This window comes from Mangifera indica, chromosome 3, assembly GCF_011075055.1.
Source record: "Mangifera indica cultivar Alphonso chromosome 3, CATAS_Mindica_2.1, whole genome shotgun sequence".
NCBI classification, from domain to species: domain Eukaryota; kingdom Viridiplantae; phylum Streptophyta; class Magnoliopsida; order Sapindales; family Anacardiaceae; genus Mangifera; species Mangifera indica.
This window is the reverse complement of record NC_058139.1, coordinates 11,634,244-11,648,490: the sequence shown is the minus strand read 5'-3', so window position 1 is coordinate 11,648,490 and position 14,247 is coordinate 11,634,244. Positions and strand designations below refer to the sequence as shown.

Below are 14,247 nucleotides of genomic sequence, written 5' to 3'. Positions count from 1 at the left end.
GTGAGGAATGGCAAAGTTGTCTCCTTTTTTACATCCATGAATTGATATTACTTAATCCACCTGGAATTTTATTTTTCCAAAGTATGAAACAATTCTAATAAACAGAAACAAAAATGTTCAGAAATTAAGACTATAGACACAAAAATGACAAGTGCCTCCTCTCTTGAAATCTTTAACCAAATCATTCGTTTAGAGCTAAATCAACTACATTGAGCAGTTAAAGCATCAATCCAGTGACCATTCCCACAACTATTATATCAGATAAGTTAAAAGTTTAATTTTAAAATATCGTCAAAACAGATTTATACTCATGCTCTCTTATACATGAAACCTTATTTTTTGTTATTTAAACTACCATTTGAGAGCAAAGACGATTAAAATTTAAGTACTCCAAAGGCTATATCCCACAATTATGTTAATATGAGACTGTTAGCAGTGCACCTGCCAATTACCCCTTTTCCTCTTGCAGCTTCATAAACCAAAATGATCACTGAAGGAATGCATTAACCTTGAGATAAAAATTAAGTGAGCAAACTTATTGCTACAACTTGTCAGATGGCTGTAGAGTGCAAATTAGGCAATGAATGTTGTCTGCTTCCACCCTCTCTAAATTTTATCAATGCCCTTATGCTTTAAAGTTTGTAGTTTAGTAAGCTTTTGTCCATTGCAAATCTACTCTGAAACTGATGGAAGATTTCTTTCAAGATATTCAATAATTGCAACCAGGAAGCTATAGAAAACTTATCCCATCACTATCTTATTATCTGGTAGTCAGTGAACATACCTAGATTTCAGCTGATGCATTTAAATTAAAGGATGACAAAATAGCACAGTGATGCTAACAATTGCAATTTGGACTTAATGGTTCACAGTTGATATCATAATGCCCCAATTAACTCATGGTTCTGTGCAGGGTAAATTTCTGGTAGCATTTCCTTTTTTCTGTCAGCAGCACTGATTAGGTCTGCAGAAACCATCTACAAAGCAAGCGTGTATGCTTTATTTTAGAAAGGATAAATTAAGCTGTGACATGTTCTTTGCATCATCACCCAGTAAAAGATGTGGTCCTCAAGGGGTACAAGGCTTTACAGAAATGGACATATCAGTTTCAAAACCACTATGGCATCAATAAAAGTTCCCATGAAAAACTTGAGAAACACATCAATTATCAATTGTTTGTATGGATAAGAAACTAATGGCACATAATTCTGCACATGCTAAGGTACCATTTGAGGTAATCTTTAGACTGTGGGCTTTAGAATCTACTAATGATACCTTCACTGCACTCAAACCCCACTCTGCGTAACAAATTTGCAGAGCCTTGTTAGCCCCCCCTGACCATGAAACCTGCTATCTGTCAATCACAAATGTTATTTTTTTTTTTTTCCTAACAAGGAATCCCACTTGAACTGGATCGTCTTTTTGAGGTCGAATCAGTCATACCGAATAAAATAAATTTTGGATCTAGTGATCAACTCCACAACTAATAAATCAAGTAAATCAAAATTTGATCTTTATATGTTATTAGAAGAGACTTGAACCTATGTTCTCTAAATTTCCCCCACATGATGTGCAATAAGGAGTTCTGCTGATAACTCCAAACTGCATCAATAGCCCGCTGGGTTGAAAGGAACTTGACTGAATTTTGTTAGGTCCAGTGAGGGCTGCCTAGTACTGGTATAATTCATGACCCCCCACAACACCAGCTGAACACATTTGAAGACTTCAGGTGAGCTCTAAATGCAAAGAAGATCAAAATTCTTGCATCATTATATGTTAGAATTTTAGACCTGGAAACATTATTGATTAATATTTTAGCCTTTTCTATTCATTTTGTTATGACCCTGAGTTCTACCCAATGTACTGAAAATCAGACCAAATCAGTTGATTTGATCGATTCAACCAAGAACCAGTATGTAATTCGGTCTAATTTTCATGTAATTATTGACTAATTGAAAAATCAGTAAACGTAATCAAAATAAGTTATATAAATAATATAAAAACTTAAATTTATGAGAATTTTTGTATACATTTGATTTTAAATACAAAAGGATTTGTTTTATTAACAATTTGGAGTCAAGAACTCATGATAAATCAAATATAGTAGTTTATGTGAATTATTTATACTCTAATATTGTACATTTTATTATTAGTATAAATAAACAAATTTAAGGTCGTACTTATATTGATCATTTTTAGTGATAAATTTGGAGATGTATGATAGATGACACTCAAATTAATTAATTGAATAATTGTGTATTGATATAAAATAGTCAAATTCTTTTTAAGTTAGTTTTTTATTTTTATCAAATAAAATGCCCACATAAAAATTTTAACCTGCCTTAACACATCTTATTTTAAAAATTTCAGTTTCCGGAGAAAGGATAAGGCAAGGAATCAAATCAGGAAAAGGTGGGAGATTGATATTTAAGTTATCCTCTTCTGGTTGAAAAGACAAATGGCACTAATAGGTCCTGTGATTTGGCACAACCCCAAAAATATATGAATTAATGATTACAAGAGTGGACAACAGTAAATACTGAAGTTACTAGGTACTATTTATTGTTTTTGTTGTTTTATTAGAGTTTTTGGATTCGTATAGATCACAAGGACAAAGCCATTATTTTGCCTTTGACTAAGAAATTGTGATTAGGACATGCCGCAGTTTTTGCTCTTGATGGTTCAACCAATTGGGTGACAAAAGGGGATCCGAATTTTTCACATTTTTGTCTTTTTCTTTTTCTTTTCTGCTTGTTGGTTCACAAATATTACACCCCTTGTGCACAAAGTTTGCTTTAGATTAAAATTCTACTCCAAGTCTCTTTTGATAACATGGCTTACGATGTTTGCTTGGCTGGAAATCAAAATTATATAGATGCTGGACATAGTACTGTTTCATACATTAAACTTGTCTGATGCTCAAATGTTTTGCATGGGATAGTGGAAGTACATCATGTCAGCCTTCTTTAAAACACTAGATCTAAAATACGTTTTGAATTACATAATCTAGATATAAAATATGTCTATTTAAAATAAATAATATATTAACGGTAAACCAAATATTTTATATGGAAGATTTAGATAACTCAGTTTTCATTTATTTCATATAGGTCAAGTCCTAATCCCCACTCCATCACACAAAAAAATATCAAACTACCCAAAGATATCCAAGGTATATATAAACACAAACTGTCAAAAGGGAATATATGCAGAAGTACTAAGTAGACCTATGCATATGCCTAAAATATGTGCTTAAGCCCCCGTGATGTTCTACATCACTTTTCTTGGAGTTCCACAAATTTTGGCCCTGAATTCTCAATGTCATGTTGTCGAATGATATGCCGTTTACCTTCAAGATGCATCATATATCCATCTTCGTTTGGACACCAAAGATCACACAACTTGCAGTATTTTGGCTGCATCAGGATCGCTTCACTACCTTTCTGAACACTTGTTAACTTTCTTAGTTCAACCTTGTGTTTTTTGCCACATAGGTGCTGTTTGAATAATTCTGAACTTGTGCAACCAATATTACACACCTTGCACCACCTCTGCTGGTTAGCTTCTTTGCTGCCCCGACCAACATTTTTCCTACTTGATATTATATTCTGTTGCTTGGCCTTATGTTTTTGACCATCTAGATGTTGCTTATAGTTGTGGGAACCAAAACAAGGCACGTTGCATATTGCACAAAAAATTACATCTGTTTGATTTGTATGCATGGGGTTGTCATTCAATGTTTGTGGCTGTGGAGGCAGCAGGCTTTGACCGCCGCTTGGTGCTGCATTTCGTTTCATGCCAGAAAGCCCAGGGCTAGAACTTGAAAGAGACTTGGAAGTAGGAATGCTGCTTGGTCTTACACTTGGGCTTGATGATGACGCCTGAAACAAGAATAAACACTCTGGTGAAGAAGTTTGAAAATAGAACTGAAATGAAAAAGAGACACTGTGGCTTGATGATGACGCCTAACCAATGGATATATCTTACAATTTAAAAAAATGAAAAAAACCAATACAAATATGTCTAATTTCCATATACTGCAATAGGATACCTCAATCATTACCTATAAATATGATTTCTTAATCTGTGCTTCAATATATGAAGAAAAGCATAAAGGAAGTGATTCAGTTATCACAATAAGTTACAAGAACATTAACCATATGAAGGGAAAATGGCCACTTTAATATTCACATGAGATATAAGCACAAGTTAAAAAGTCGGAACAGAGTGATTTGCTCGAAAGTATTTTGGAAATACTGGATAAATAGCTTTTGTATTGCCCATGACTAGATCAGTGCTTACAAATTTAATCAGAAAATGAATCCAACTGAGAATGGTTTAGCTAGCCACATGTATTTCTTCTCAATATACTCTATTCCAACTAACAAAAACATAATGTTGAGAGTTACTGGAAAATATAAACTTCAATTGCGGTTAGAGTCTTTGTAGTCATCTATGTAATGCACATTACAAAAATCACATGAACACTCACCATCAGCGGTGCAGGATCTTTCTTTAAGTGATCATCAGATTGCAACTGTGACAAGAAAATCTTCCTTCGATATTCTAGTTCTCTTTGGATTGCGAGCTCCACATCCATAACGTATTTGCAACTCTCACTACCCATATCTACTACTGCTAATGATCTGCATTATTTTGCATGTAAGTTCTCATTGTTTAGATTCTTCATATAATACCTAAGGACCATGTCTGAAAGAACATATGCGAAATATTTAGCTCCTCTATATGGAGCAAAAACCTTCAGAAGTTAAAGAAATAGAAGATTAATAAATAGTTTCAGCCTCCTTGGCCCCCCCTCCTGGAGAAGCCCAAAAACGGAAAAACAAAAGACATTACCTAGCACTTAGATACAGCTGTAAACTAAGAAGAGCTTCAAGCATAGGATAGACAATTCCATAACGGGCTAATGCTGCTCCATTGAAGGAAAAAGATTTAAAGCAAAAACCTTTTTTAACGAAAAAATCAATTCATACAGGTAAGAGTTTTTTTAGAGAAGAAATAAATTATTGTCTCTTGTACTATCACAAAGAGGAGAAATAAGTGGAAATGATTTTAGTTTTAGTAAAGAAAGATACATAAAATCTATATAAAAAAAGAACTAGTAAATTTTATCCTGGTATCACTCAATTGCTTGTTGTGCATTAACATTTGAAAACCCCCAAATTGAAGCACTAAAAGCTAAAGTAGAGCAACCAAAATGAAAGTTTTAACTAAACATTCCTGCGCCAAAGTGTTTAACTTACGCTTCAAGAAAGCACAAGATGATCAACCAAAATCAAAATACAAATCAAACCAGAAGGAACATAAACTTAGTCAAAAGTTAACTACTCAAACTATCCGACCAAAATTGAACAGTTGACATAGCAATTGAAAAATAAAAGAAATGGGCATTAAGATAGAAAATTAATCACAACATGAAACCAAAACAAGAGCCAACAAGAAAATAGTTTTCTCTTTACCAAGTAAAAAAGCTACATGTACGGTATATGCTCAAGTGTAGGGAAATAACATTAATAAGAAAGCTGAACCAATATCTCAAAAATTGGTCTGGAAATGGCAAATAAGATAGGAAAAAAGGAGCTTTCTTTTCCAAGAAAATGAAGATTAAAAAGAAAGTGAAAGAAAATAACATTAACCCTAGCAAGAATAGGCGTTCAGAGTTGCGTTATCATTAGATTGTATATTCTAGGAGCAGAAAATGGAGAGTCTTTGGTTCATGAAGACTGGGTGAGTGTCAGTGTAAGAAATAGTGTAGGTTTTGATCAAGACACTACAATAAAGATTCTGAAACTTGTTGCAGAATAAGCAGTACATTTCTTTATTTACACGGTATGTGGAAGTAAATTCTTAAACAGGAAAAAGAAATTCGTAATGTAGACTCAATCAAAAGTGTATATTGAAGTCATAATAAGAGAAAGTACATTAGGCAAATTACCAAAACCAAAGTTGCATACATGAATCCAATGCAGATTTACAAAAGCAAATCCCTTCGAACATAATAATAACCATCTGCAACGCTAGAATCACGCAGTTCTCAACTAGTTGCATATAAACCAAAACAGTTGCCGATGCCAAGAGACAACTATAGATGCAATTATACAAACTCAATGCAACATTCAAGTTCTCGTTGAAGGCATAAAATTTATAAAAGGTTTTAAATGAAGCACAAAATACAAGATAAAAGGCTGAGAAAAGTGTTGAAAAAACAAAGTGGGTATTCTGAACACACCTTGAAAGCAGGGGATTTTTGGATCTGCTTACTGGGCCATTCTCTCTAAGAAATTGAAAGTATAGAAAAAAGAGTTTGTTCATGAAAGACAGAGATATACCAGAAAAAAAAAAATTTTCCACACAAACAAAGGAAACTTACATGAGAAGATATCCAGGGCATCCTTAAGTGTAGAACTAACATTAATAAAAAAACTAAACCACTATCTTAAAATTGATCTGGAAATTGATGAATGGTAGATAAAACATGGCAATAAGGAGCTTATTTTTTCCCGGAATATAAGATGAAAAAGAAAGTGAAAGAAGATAACACTTACCCTGACGAGAATAATCTGATTGTATTTTGGGAGCAGAAAAATGGAGTCTTTGGTTCATGAAGAGAGCGTGATAGTCACTGTGTAAGAAACAGTAGGGGTATTTTGGTCATAAAAATCTCAAAAGTTGAGCAGGTGACCCCACTTTCTATCAACGGAAAACTGAAAGTTGGCGCGCTCATTTTTGTTTGCCTTTGATATAGGGATTTGTTACTGTGTAGGAAGCCACCGGTAGGGACACTGGAGATTGCCTTCTTTAGAAATTGAAACAACTCCAAACCTAGGACGCTTCGTATCCAAGACAATACGAATTTTAAAATCAAAATTTCTCCTTATCTAGTTATCTGATTTAATAGTTATGAGATCGATCATTAAATTTAAAATTTTATCTATTTAATAAGAGTATATACAATCTAGTTTAGTATAGTTTTAAAGTTTTTTTCAAATTTAAAAAAATTTCAAACAAAATTGAAAAAATACGATTTGCTTCGGTTTAGGTTACAATTTAAACCATAGTTATCAACATTCTATGATACGATACAAATAAAAAATCGTACATATCATAAGATGTATCAAATTAATATATATCATATAATATAATATATATTATCGATATAGATCAATATAGTTTTTTAGAGAAAATGATGATGTAATATGAGTATTTATGAAAAATTTCAATATTAAAGGTGTTTGTGATATTTTTTAAAATGATAACGTATTAATTATAATATTTTATTTTTTAAAATACGCATCATACAATACTATGCATGATACTTGATATGAAAAATAAGGATTTCAATATATAATATGATACATAATTTAACTACAATTTAAACCTTTTTAAAGATATATATATATATATATATATATATATATATATATATATATATATATATATATATATATATATATATATATATATATATATATATATAAATTAATTAATTGAATTGTACTTTTCTTAAACATAATATAAATATATAGAATAAATATAAATTATATATACAATATATATTTAGCGAAATTTATAAAATAAAACAATTAAAAAAAATTTCAATTAAAACTAAACCATTTCACAAATCAAATTGTAATTTTTTAATTATTCAATCCGGTTTTAAGGTTTAAATCGAATTATATCAATTTATACTACTCTGGCATAATTAATTTGGGTTTAAAAGAATAATTAGGCTCAGTTAAGATTTTTCATTTAAAAAAAAAAAGGGAAATTTTAAAAATTAGGCAAAATTAAAGGGGTCTAAGCGAAATTGCCCAAAAAATTCAAGTTTAAGCAAAAATGCCTAGGTTTTGTGAAATGACGAAAATGCCCCCATATATAAACACAGCAAATTTTCACTGTACAATTCAAAGAAAATTCGAATTTTTAACGTATCCCACGGCAATCCCACGGCGAACGTCATTTTCGCCGATTTGCTTGCTTTCCGGCAACCGAAAATGGAAAATAATGTTATCACATCTCCCGTAATCTTGTTTGGATCAAGTTATTGCTCATATTATTGAGATTTGATTGAGAATTTTCGGTTTGAAATTTTAGGGTTTACGGTTTGAACAATGCTTAAAATGTTTTGATTCTTGGTTGTTTTTGTTGAATTAATTGAGGGGTTTTGTGTTATACAATGTGTAGATTCGATTTATGTGAAAATCGGTGGTTAAAACGACCAAAATTTGGCCGGAAATGACTGAAGAAGAGATCGGCAGTCCGACTGTGAACAGTGTTTCCCACGTCAAAATCAATAATTCCACGTTCAGCCTAATTTAGGGGGGCAACTTAGCTTTTTAAAACAATTGGGGTGACGTGGGAAATCCTTAGCCCACGTGGGGTTTTTTTGAAATTTATCACGTCAACGTGAGTTTTGCGAAATTACGAAAATGTCCAGGTATATAACACAGAAAAAAATTGCTATTTCCTACGTTAATATTAGCGAATTTACTGTGCATTTCTCTCAAATTTCAAAACATTTTCACGTCACCACGTTCATCCCACGGGCGATCTGATTTCCGTCGAATTTCTTGATTTCCGGCACCCACAAATGGCAAAGAAGGTTAGTATATCTCCCTTAATCTTGTTTGGATCAAATTATTGCTTATATTATTGAGATTTGATTGAGAATTTTCGGTTTGAAATTTTAGGGTTTCCGGTTTGAATAATGCTTAAAATGTTTTGATTCTTGGTTGTTTTTGTTGAATTGATTGAGGGGTTTTGTGTTAGACAACGTGTAGATTTGATTTATGTGAAAATCGGAGGCTGAAACGACCAAAATTTGGCCGAAAATGACTGTCGAAGAGATCGGCAGTCCGACGTGGGAACAGTGTTTCCCACGTCAAAATCGTGCTTCCCACGTTCAGCCAAGATTGGCTGTTTTTGGGGGGGAAAAGTAGCTTTTTAAAATATTGGAAAGCTGGGGAAATTCCTTAGAATACAGTGGACCTTTTAGAGTTTCAGTTTTCATGAGGGGGTAAATTGAGATTTTTCTTATCTAGGGTTTTTGATTGTGTACTTTTCGAATTTTATATCCGTTTTTTCTGTTATAGGGTTTTTCAACTTTTAGAATTCGAATTTCAATTCCGTTTTTTCGAATTTCATCGTTTTACGAGATATGGACTCGTATTTTTCAGATTTCCGAAGGATTTTTCGATTGTTCCCATTCTAGGGTTTTTCAACTTTTAGAATTCGAATTTCAATTCCGTTTTTTCGGATTTCATCGTTTTACGAGATATGGACTCGTATTTTTCAGACTTCTGAAGGATTTTTCTATTTTTCCCATTCTAGGGTTTTTCAACTTTTAGAATTCGAATTTTACTTTCGTTTTTTCGAATTTTATCGTTTTACGAGATATGGACTCGTATTTTTCAGATTTTCGAAGGATTTTTCGATTGTTCCCATTCTAGGATTTTTCAACTTTTAGAATTCCAATTTCAATTCCGTTTTTTCGAATTTTATCGTTTTACGAGATATGGACTCTTATCTTTCAGATTTTCGAAGGATTTTTTTATTGTTCCCATTCTAGGGTTTTTCAACTTTTAAAATTTGAATTTCAATTCCGTTTCTTCGGATTTCACCATTTTACGAGATATGGACTCGTATTTTTCAGATTTCTGAAGAATTTTTCGATTGTTCCCATTCTAGGGTTTTTTAACTTTTAGAATTCAAATTTTAATTCCGTTTTTTCAGATTTTATCGTTTTACGAGATATAGACTCGTATTTTTCAAATTTCTGAAGGATTTTTTGATTTTTCCTATTCTAGGGTTTTTCAATTTTCAGAATTCAAATTTCAATTCCGTTATCAGGCAGTTAAATCTTGTTTTTTAAGTTTTGTCATTTTCTTTTTGATTATTTGGTATTTTTCATCGTTTTATGTTTTTTTCACGTATACATTTGTTTACATATTTGTTTTTACTCATGTCTAACGAATTTTTTACATTGTCTCAGGATATTTCTCGCAAAAGAAGACGGGTTGACAGCGAGCTGCGAATTTTTTACATTGTCTCATCTTTTTATCTTGTTGCGATTTTTTGAGTGTTTGGCATTGGCACGGAGCTACGTTTTTCCCCGAGAGTCGTCTACCTCTATGCGTCGACGATTAGCGACACAGTTGTATTTTCATTGTATCGAGTAGCTCACGGATGTATATTTATAGTTATTCCTATGTTTATATGTATATATTTAGTGTATGTTCATATGTATATGATATACTTTATTTGTGGTTATATATGGATGTGTATCGTATTTGAGTTCATTTTTTAAATAATCTTGTCATGAAAAAACAATAAAAACGTATAATTACTCAAACATTTACACAATTAAAACAATTAGAGAAAATAAAGTAATACTGAAATAAAGTAACACTAAATTTATTACATCAAGTGACAATACAATTACACATTTGAATCATAATAAAAATACATCGGTTACATAAACCTGAAGTACAACAATAAAGAATCATATAAAAAATAAAATTTAGTAGCAGCATGTCAAGATCTCGTTCCTTTGCCTTTTGTATGTGAACGCTGAGGGGCAGAGCTCGGGACCGGTGCTGGGGATTTACATTGGGTTCGTGTATGCCCCGGTTCATGGCAACGACTACAAATCCTCGGTGTAACAATTTCTCCTTGTGATGGACGTTGATTTCTATTGGCTGGACGACCTGGATGACGACTATCGAGGACGGGGGGCAATATAACTCTGTCTTCCGGTGAGTGTAACCAATCACATTGATTTCCAAGAGGATTGATTGGTTCCTGGTATATTGCACGATAAATATCGGTGCGGAAGAATGGATGAACCCATGCGTGCATATTCGTTAGTCTCATATGTCGTGCAACGGCAATGGCATGCTTGCACGGAATACGTGAAAGCTGAAACTTTCTACACGTGCATGACATGTCACCAAAGTCCACAATACCCATGAATTCACCAAATCCAACAACCTGATACCGAGTAGGTGTAATCGGTCGAACATCCAGACTTGCAGACTTTGAAAGACGATTACTAATTTTATCTTCCGCCCAAGGGGTGAGGAAGTTATGACATTCACCTGTAATTCAGAAAAAATATTAAGAACACATTTGGTAATATGATTAATAAAGTGGAAAAAAGTATATGAGACAACTTTTAATTAATATCGATTTGATACTTACTTGCATGGGTTCTCCTCTCGTAAAACCATCGTTGCATTGTACCACGAATAAAGTCCAAGAGCATGGTTATAGGTAGGCCCCGTGCATGCCTGACAAGGGCATTAAATGACTCAGCAATATTTGTGGTCATGATATTGTATCGATGCCCTGGAAAGTACGCTCTGCTCCAACGGGGAAAGCCGACATTCCGTAGATAAGCTCCAGCTTGGGGGTTCATTGAGTCAATGGATTGCATCATCTGCCCAAATTCAGACTCTGTGTATGATTTAGCGGCTTTCCAATATGCACCCGCGACCTGTAAGAGGGAAAAAAATATGAAAACTCATTGTAAGCAAAATGTTTGAAAATGATAAACTGTTATATATTTAATAACTTGTTTACAATATACCTTTGAGTCCCGTTTATACTTTGCCCGCATATTACACAGAAGGTGATGACAACAGCATCCATGGTGGACATCTGGAAAGACTTCAGCCATTGCCGAGTAGATAGCATGATGTCAATCGGAGATTATTGCAAGCTCAGAGAGGTCAGGGATGCATTCTTTAATTCTCATAAGAAACCAACACCACGTGTCGTGATCTTCTTTTTTGCCGACACCGAAACCAATAGGGTATATTTGATTATTACCATCAAGAGCCACCGCAATAAATAAATGTCCCAGATATCGACCTTTAAGGAAAGCAGCGTCAATGCAAATAACGGGGCGAAGATATTGACTAAACGCACGAACGGAACATCCTAACGCCATGAAAAAATTTGTAAATCGATGCTCATCATCTGTTTCAATAGCAGTAATGGTGCCCGGATTAGTACGTTGTAAATTGTAGCAATAATCTGGTAACAGCATAAAAGATTCCTCCGGTGAACCCCTCAATGAATTGATAGCCCAATTTCTTGCCCGCCAAGCCTGTGAGTAGGAAATATCAATTTTATATCGGTCGGCGATGTCTACAATTATTTCTTTAGGTCGATAAATTTGATCAAGCATCACAAACTTTGATCTCATTAATTGACCTAAAGCTCGGGCCCCAGCTTGTCTGTGATGTGGCATGATTTGATCAACTAAATATGTGTGGGTAGGATTCATAGAGTTGATCCCCCACACATCACCGACAGTGGATTTGGTTGCATGTATAAACCACTTACAATTTTCAGCCTTGCATTTAATTTCCCACCGTTTCTTGTCAGACTTTTTGACACCAAATTGAAATCCTTTTAGTAAGGCGAATTGTCTCGTGGCGTCAATCAATTGGACTTTACTGTGAAAAATATCACCAATCTTGACCCCATTCTCCTCTCGGATTGATCTGGAACAACTTGATGATGCTGATGGTTGTGGAGGAAAATCAGGAAACCACCTAAATGGATTAGTGGGGACATTGTCAAAAAACGGCCCAGAATAATTTCCACCACCTGAAGTAGGATCTTCAAGCCGTAAACTATCTATACCCTCGGTTACTGATGCCATATACTCAGGCTCTACATCGTCTGAAGGAATGTCGGGCATATCATTTCCATCGAAGTCACCCCAATAGGGAACTATATCTTTTTCTCCATGAGCCCATGAGTTTGCAATATATAATGGGTCATTACTGAAATCAATCAACTTTTCCAAATCGTATTCTTTTTTGACCCAACTGCTTTCTTTTTCATCTTCATCCTCATCTTCATCTTCATCTTCATCTTCTTCCTTATGCCTTTCAATTATGGTACATGTAACAAAAACAGGAATACATTCTTGAAAGTACTGGGACATATCAAGAAGACCTTGCACATCTTCATCATTTTGGATCTGGATGGGACAGTCGAGCTCAATTTTTCTTGGCTTCATTGATACTTGAATGTAGTTTTTCGTTGGATCAATACTGCAATACTCCGTCAAAAGCTCAATAAATCCCTCGAATGTTGTTCCATAAGGGATTTTAATCAATTGTTTGGCTCCTCCAACATATTTCATTGTGTTGTTGCGATCTTGAATCCATTCTCCCTGGTAACGAACCGATGCATAACCCTCCATTTTAAATATCAATCATGTAATGACAAGTTTTTGAAGATAATTATTCAGGTATAAAAAAAATCAATAATAACTATGTAAATCAGTCGTACAATTATTAATAATTAAAAAAAACTCCTCATATTTTTCTAATATGTTATTTATCCCCCTATAATTATTTAACAATTTATATAACACTTTCGTATGTTATCTTATATCAAAATGCATCTATCTGTTTGTAACGTTCTATTTAAAACGCTTTTATAATATCTATACTTTGAAATAGATATTCAAATTCTATACTTTGAATTACTTTAAAATGTCAATAATAAATAATTTCTGCAGAAATCTGAAAAATACTAGTGGATATATCCTAAAACGATAAATTAAAAAAAAACCTGAGCTTAAATTCTAATTCTAAAAATTGAAATACCCTAGAATGGTAATAATCGAGCAATTCTAAAAAAATCTGAAAAATACGAGTTGATATATGCTAAAACGGTGAAATTCAAAAAAACAAAACTGAAATTTGAATCCTAAAAGTTGAAATCCCATAGAATGACAACAATCAAAAAATTCTTCAAAAATAAGAAAAATGTGCATTGATATATCCTAAAGCGGTGAAACTCGAAAAAACCTATAATTTTAATTATAATGCCCCTACAATGTTTAATAAAAAAATACGCCCTAATTTTAATAACATTTCATTTGACACCCTTGTATGTCGTCTTGTATCAAAGCAATCCTTATATATTTTTAACATGTTATATAAATCCTGTATATATTGTAAAATATCTAAAACCTCCATAACAATGTAAAATATCCAAAAAAAAACCCCCTATATTTATCCTAAATTATATTTAACCCCTCATACTTGTCAAATATTATATTTAACCCCCTAATTACGACATAAAAACTTTACTTAACAAATAAAATGAAGTTTTAGGGTAAGATTGACATAAATACCTTTTTTTGATAAATAGTATTTTTCGAATCGAATTCAGAAATACGAACTTCCTTCGTTCGAACGA

General features: G+C 33.1%; 1 protein-coding gene across 1 annotated transcript; it reads right to left on the bottom strand.

Moving 5' to 3' along the window:
• Nucleotides 1–3,078: 3,078 nt before the first annotated feature.
• Nucleotides 3,079–6,630, bottom strand: LOC123210918 (zinc finger protein 346-like). Its single transcript, XM_044629417.1, has 3 exons — nucleotides 6,567–6,630; nucleotides 4,493–4,646; nucleotides 3,079–3,881 (listed from the first exon to the last, which is right to left on the bottom strand). The coding sequence occupies exons 2-3, from the start codon at nucleotides 4,625–4,627 to the stop codon at nucleotides 3,276–3,278; spliced, it is 741 nt and encodes a 246-aa protein (XP_044485352.1). The 5' UTR covers nucleotides 4,628–4,646; nucleotides 6,567–6,630; the 3' UTR covers nucleotides 3,079–3,275.
• Nucleotides 6,631–14,247: the final 7,617 nt, after the last annotated feature.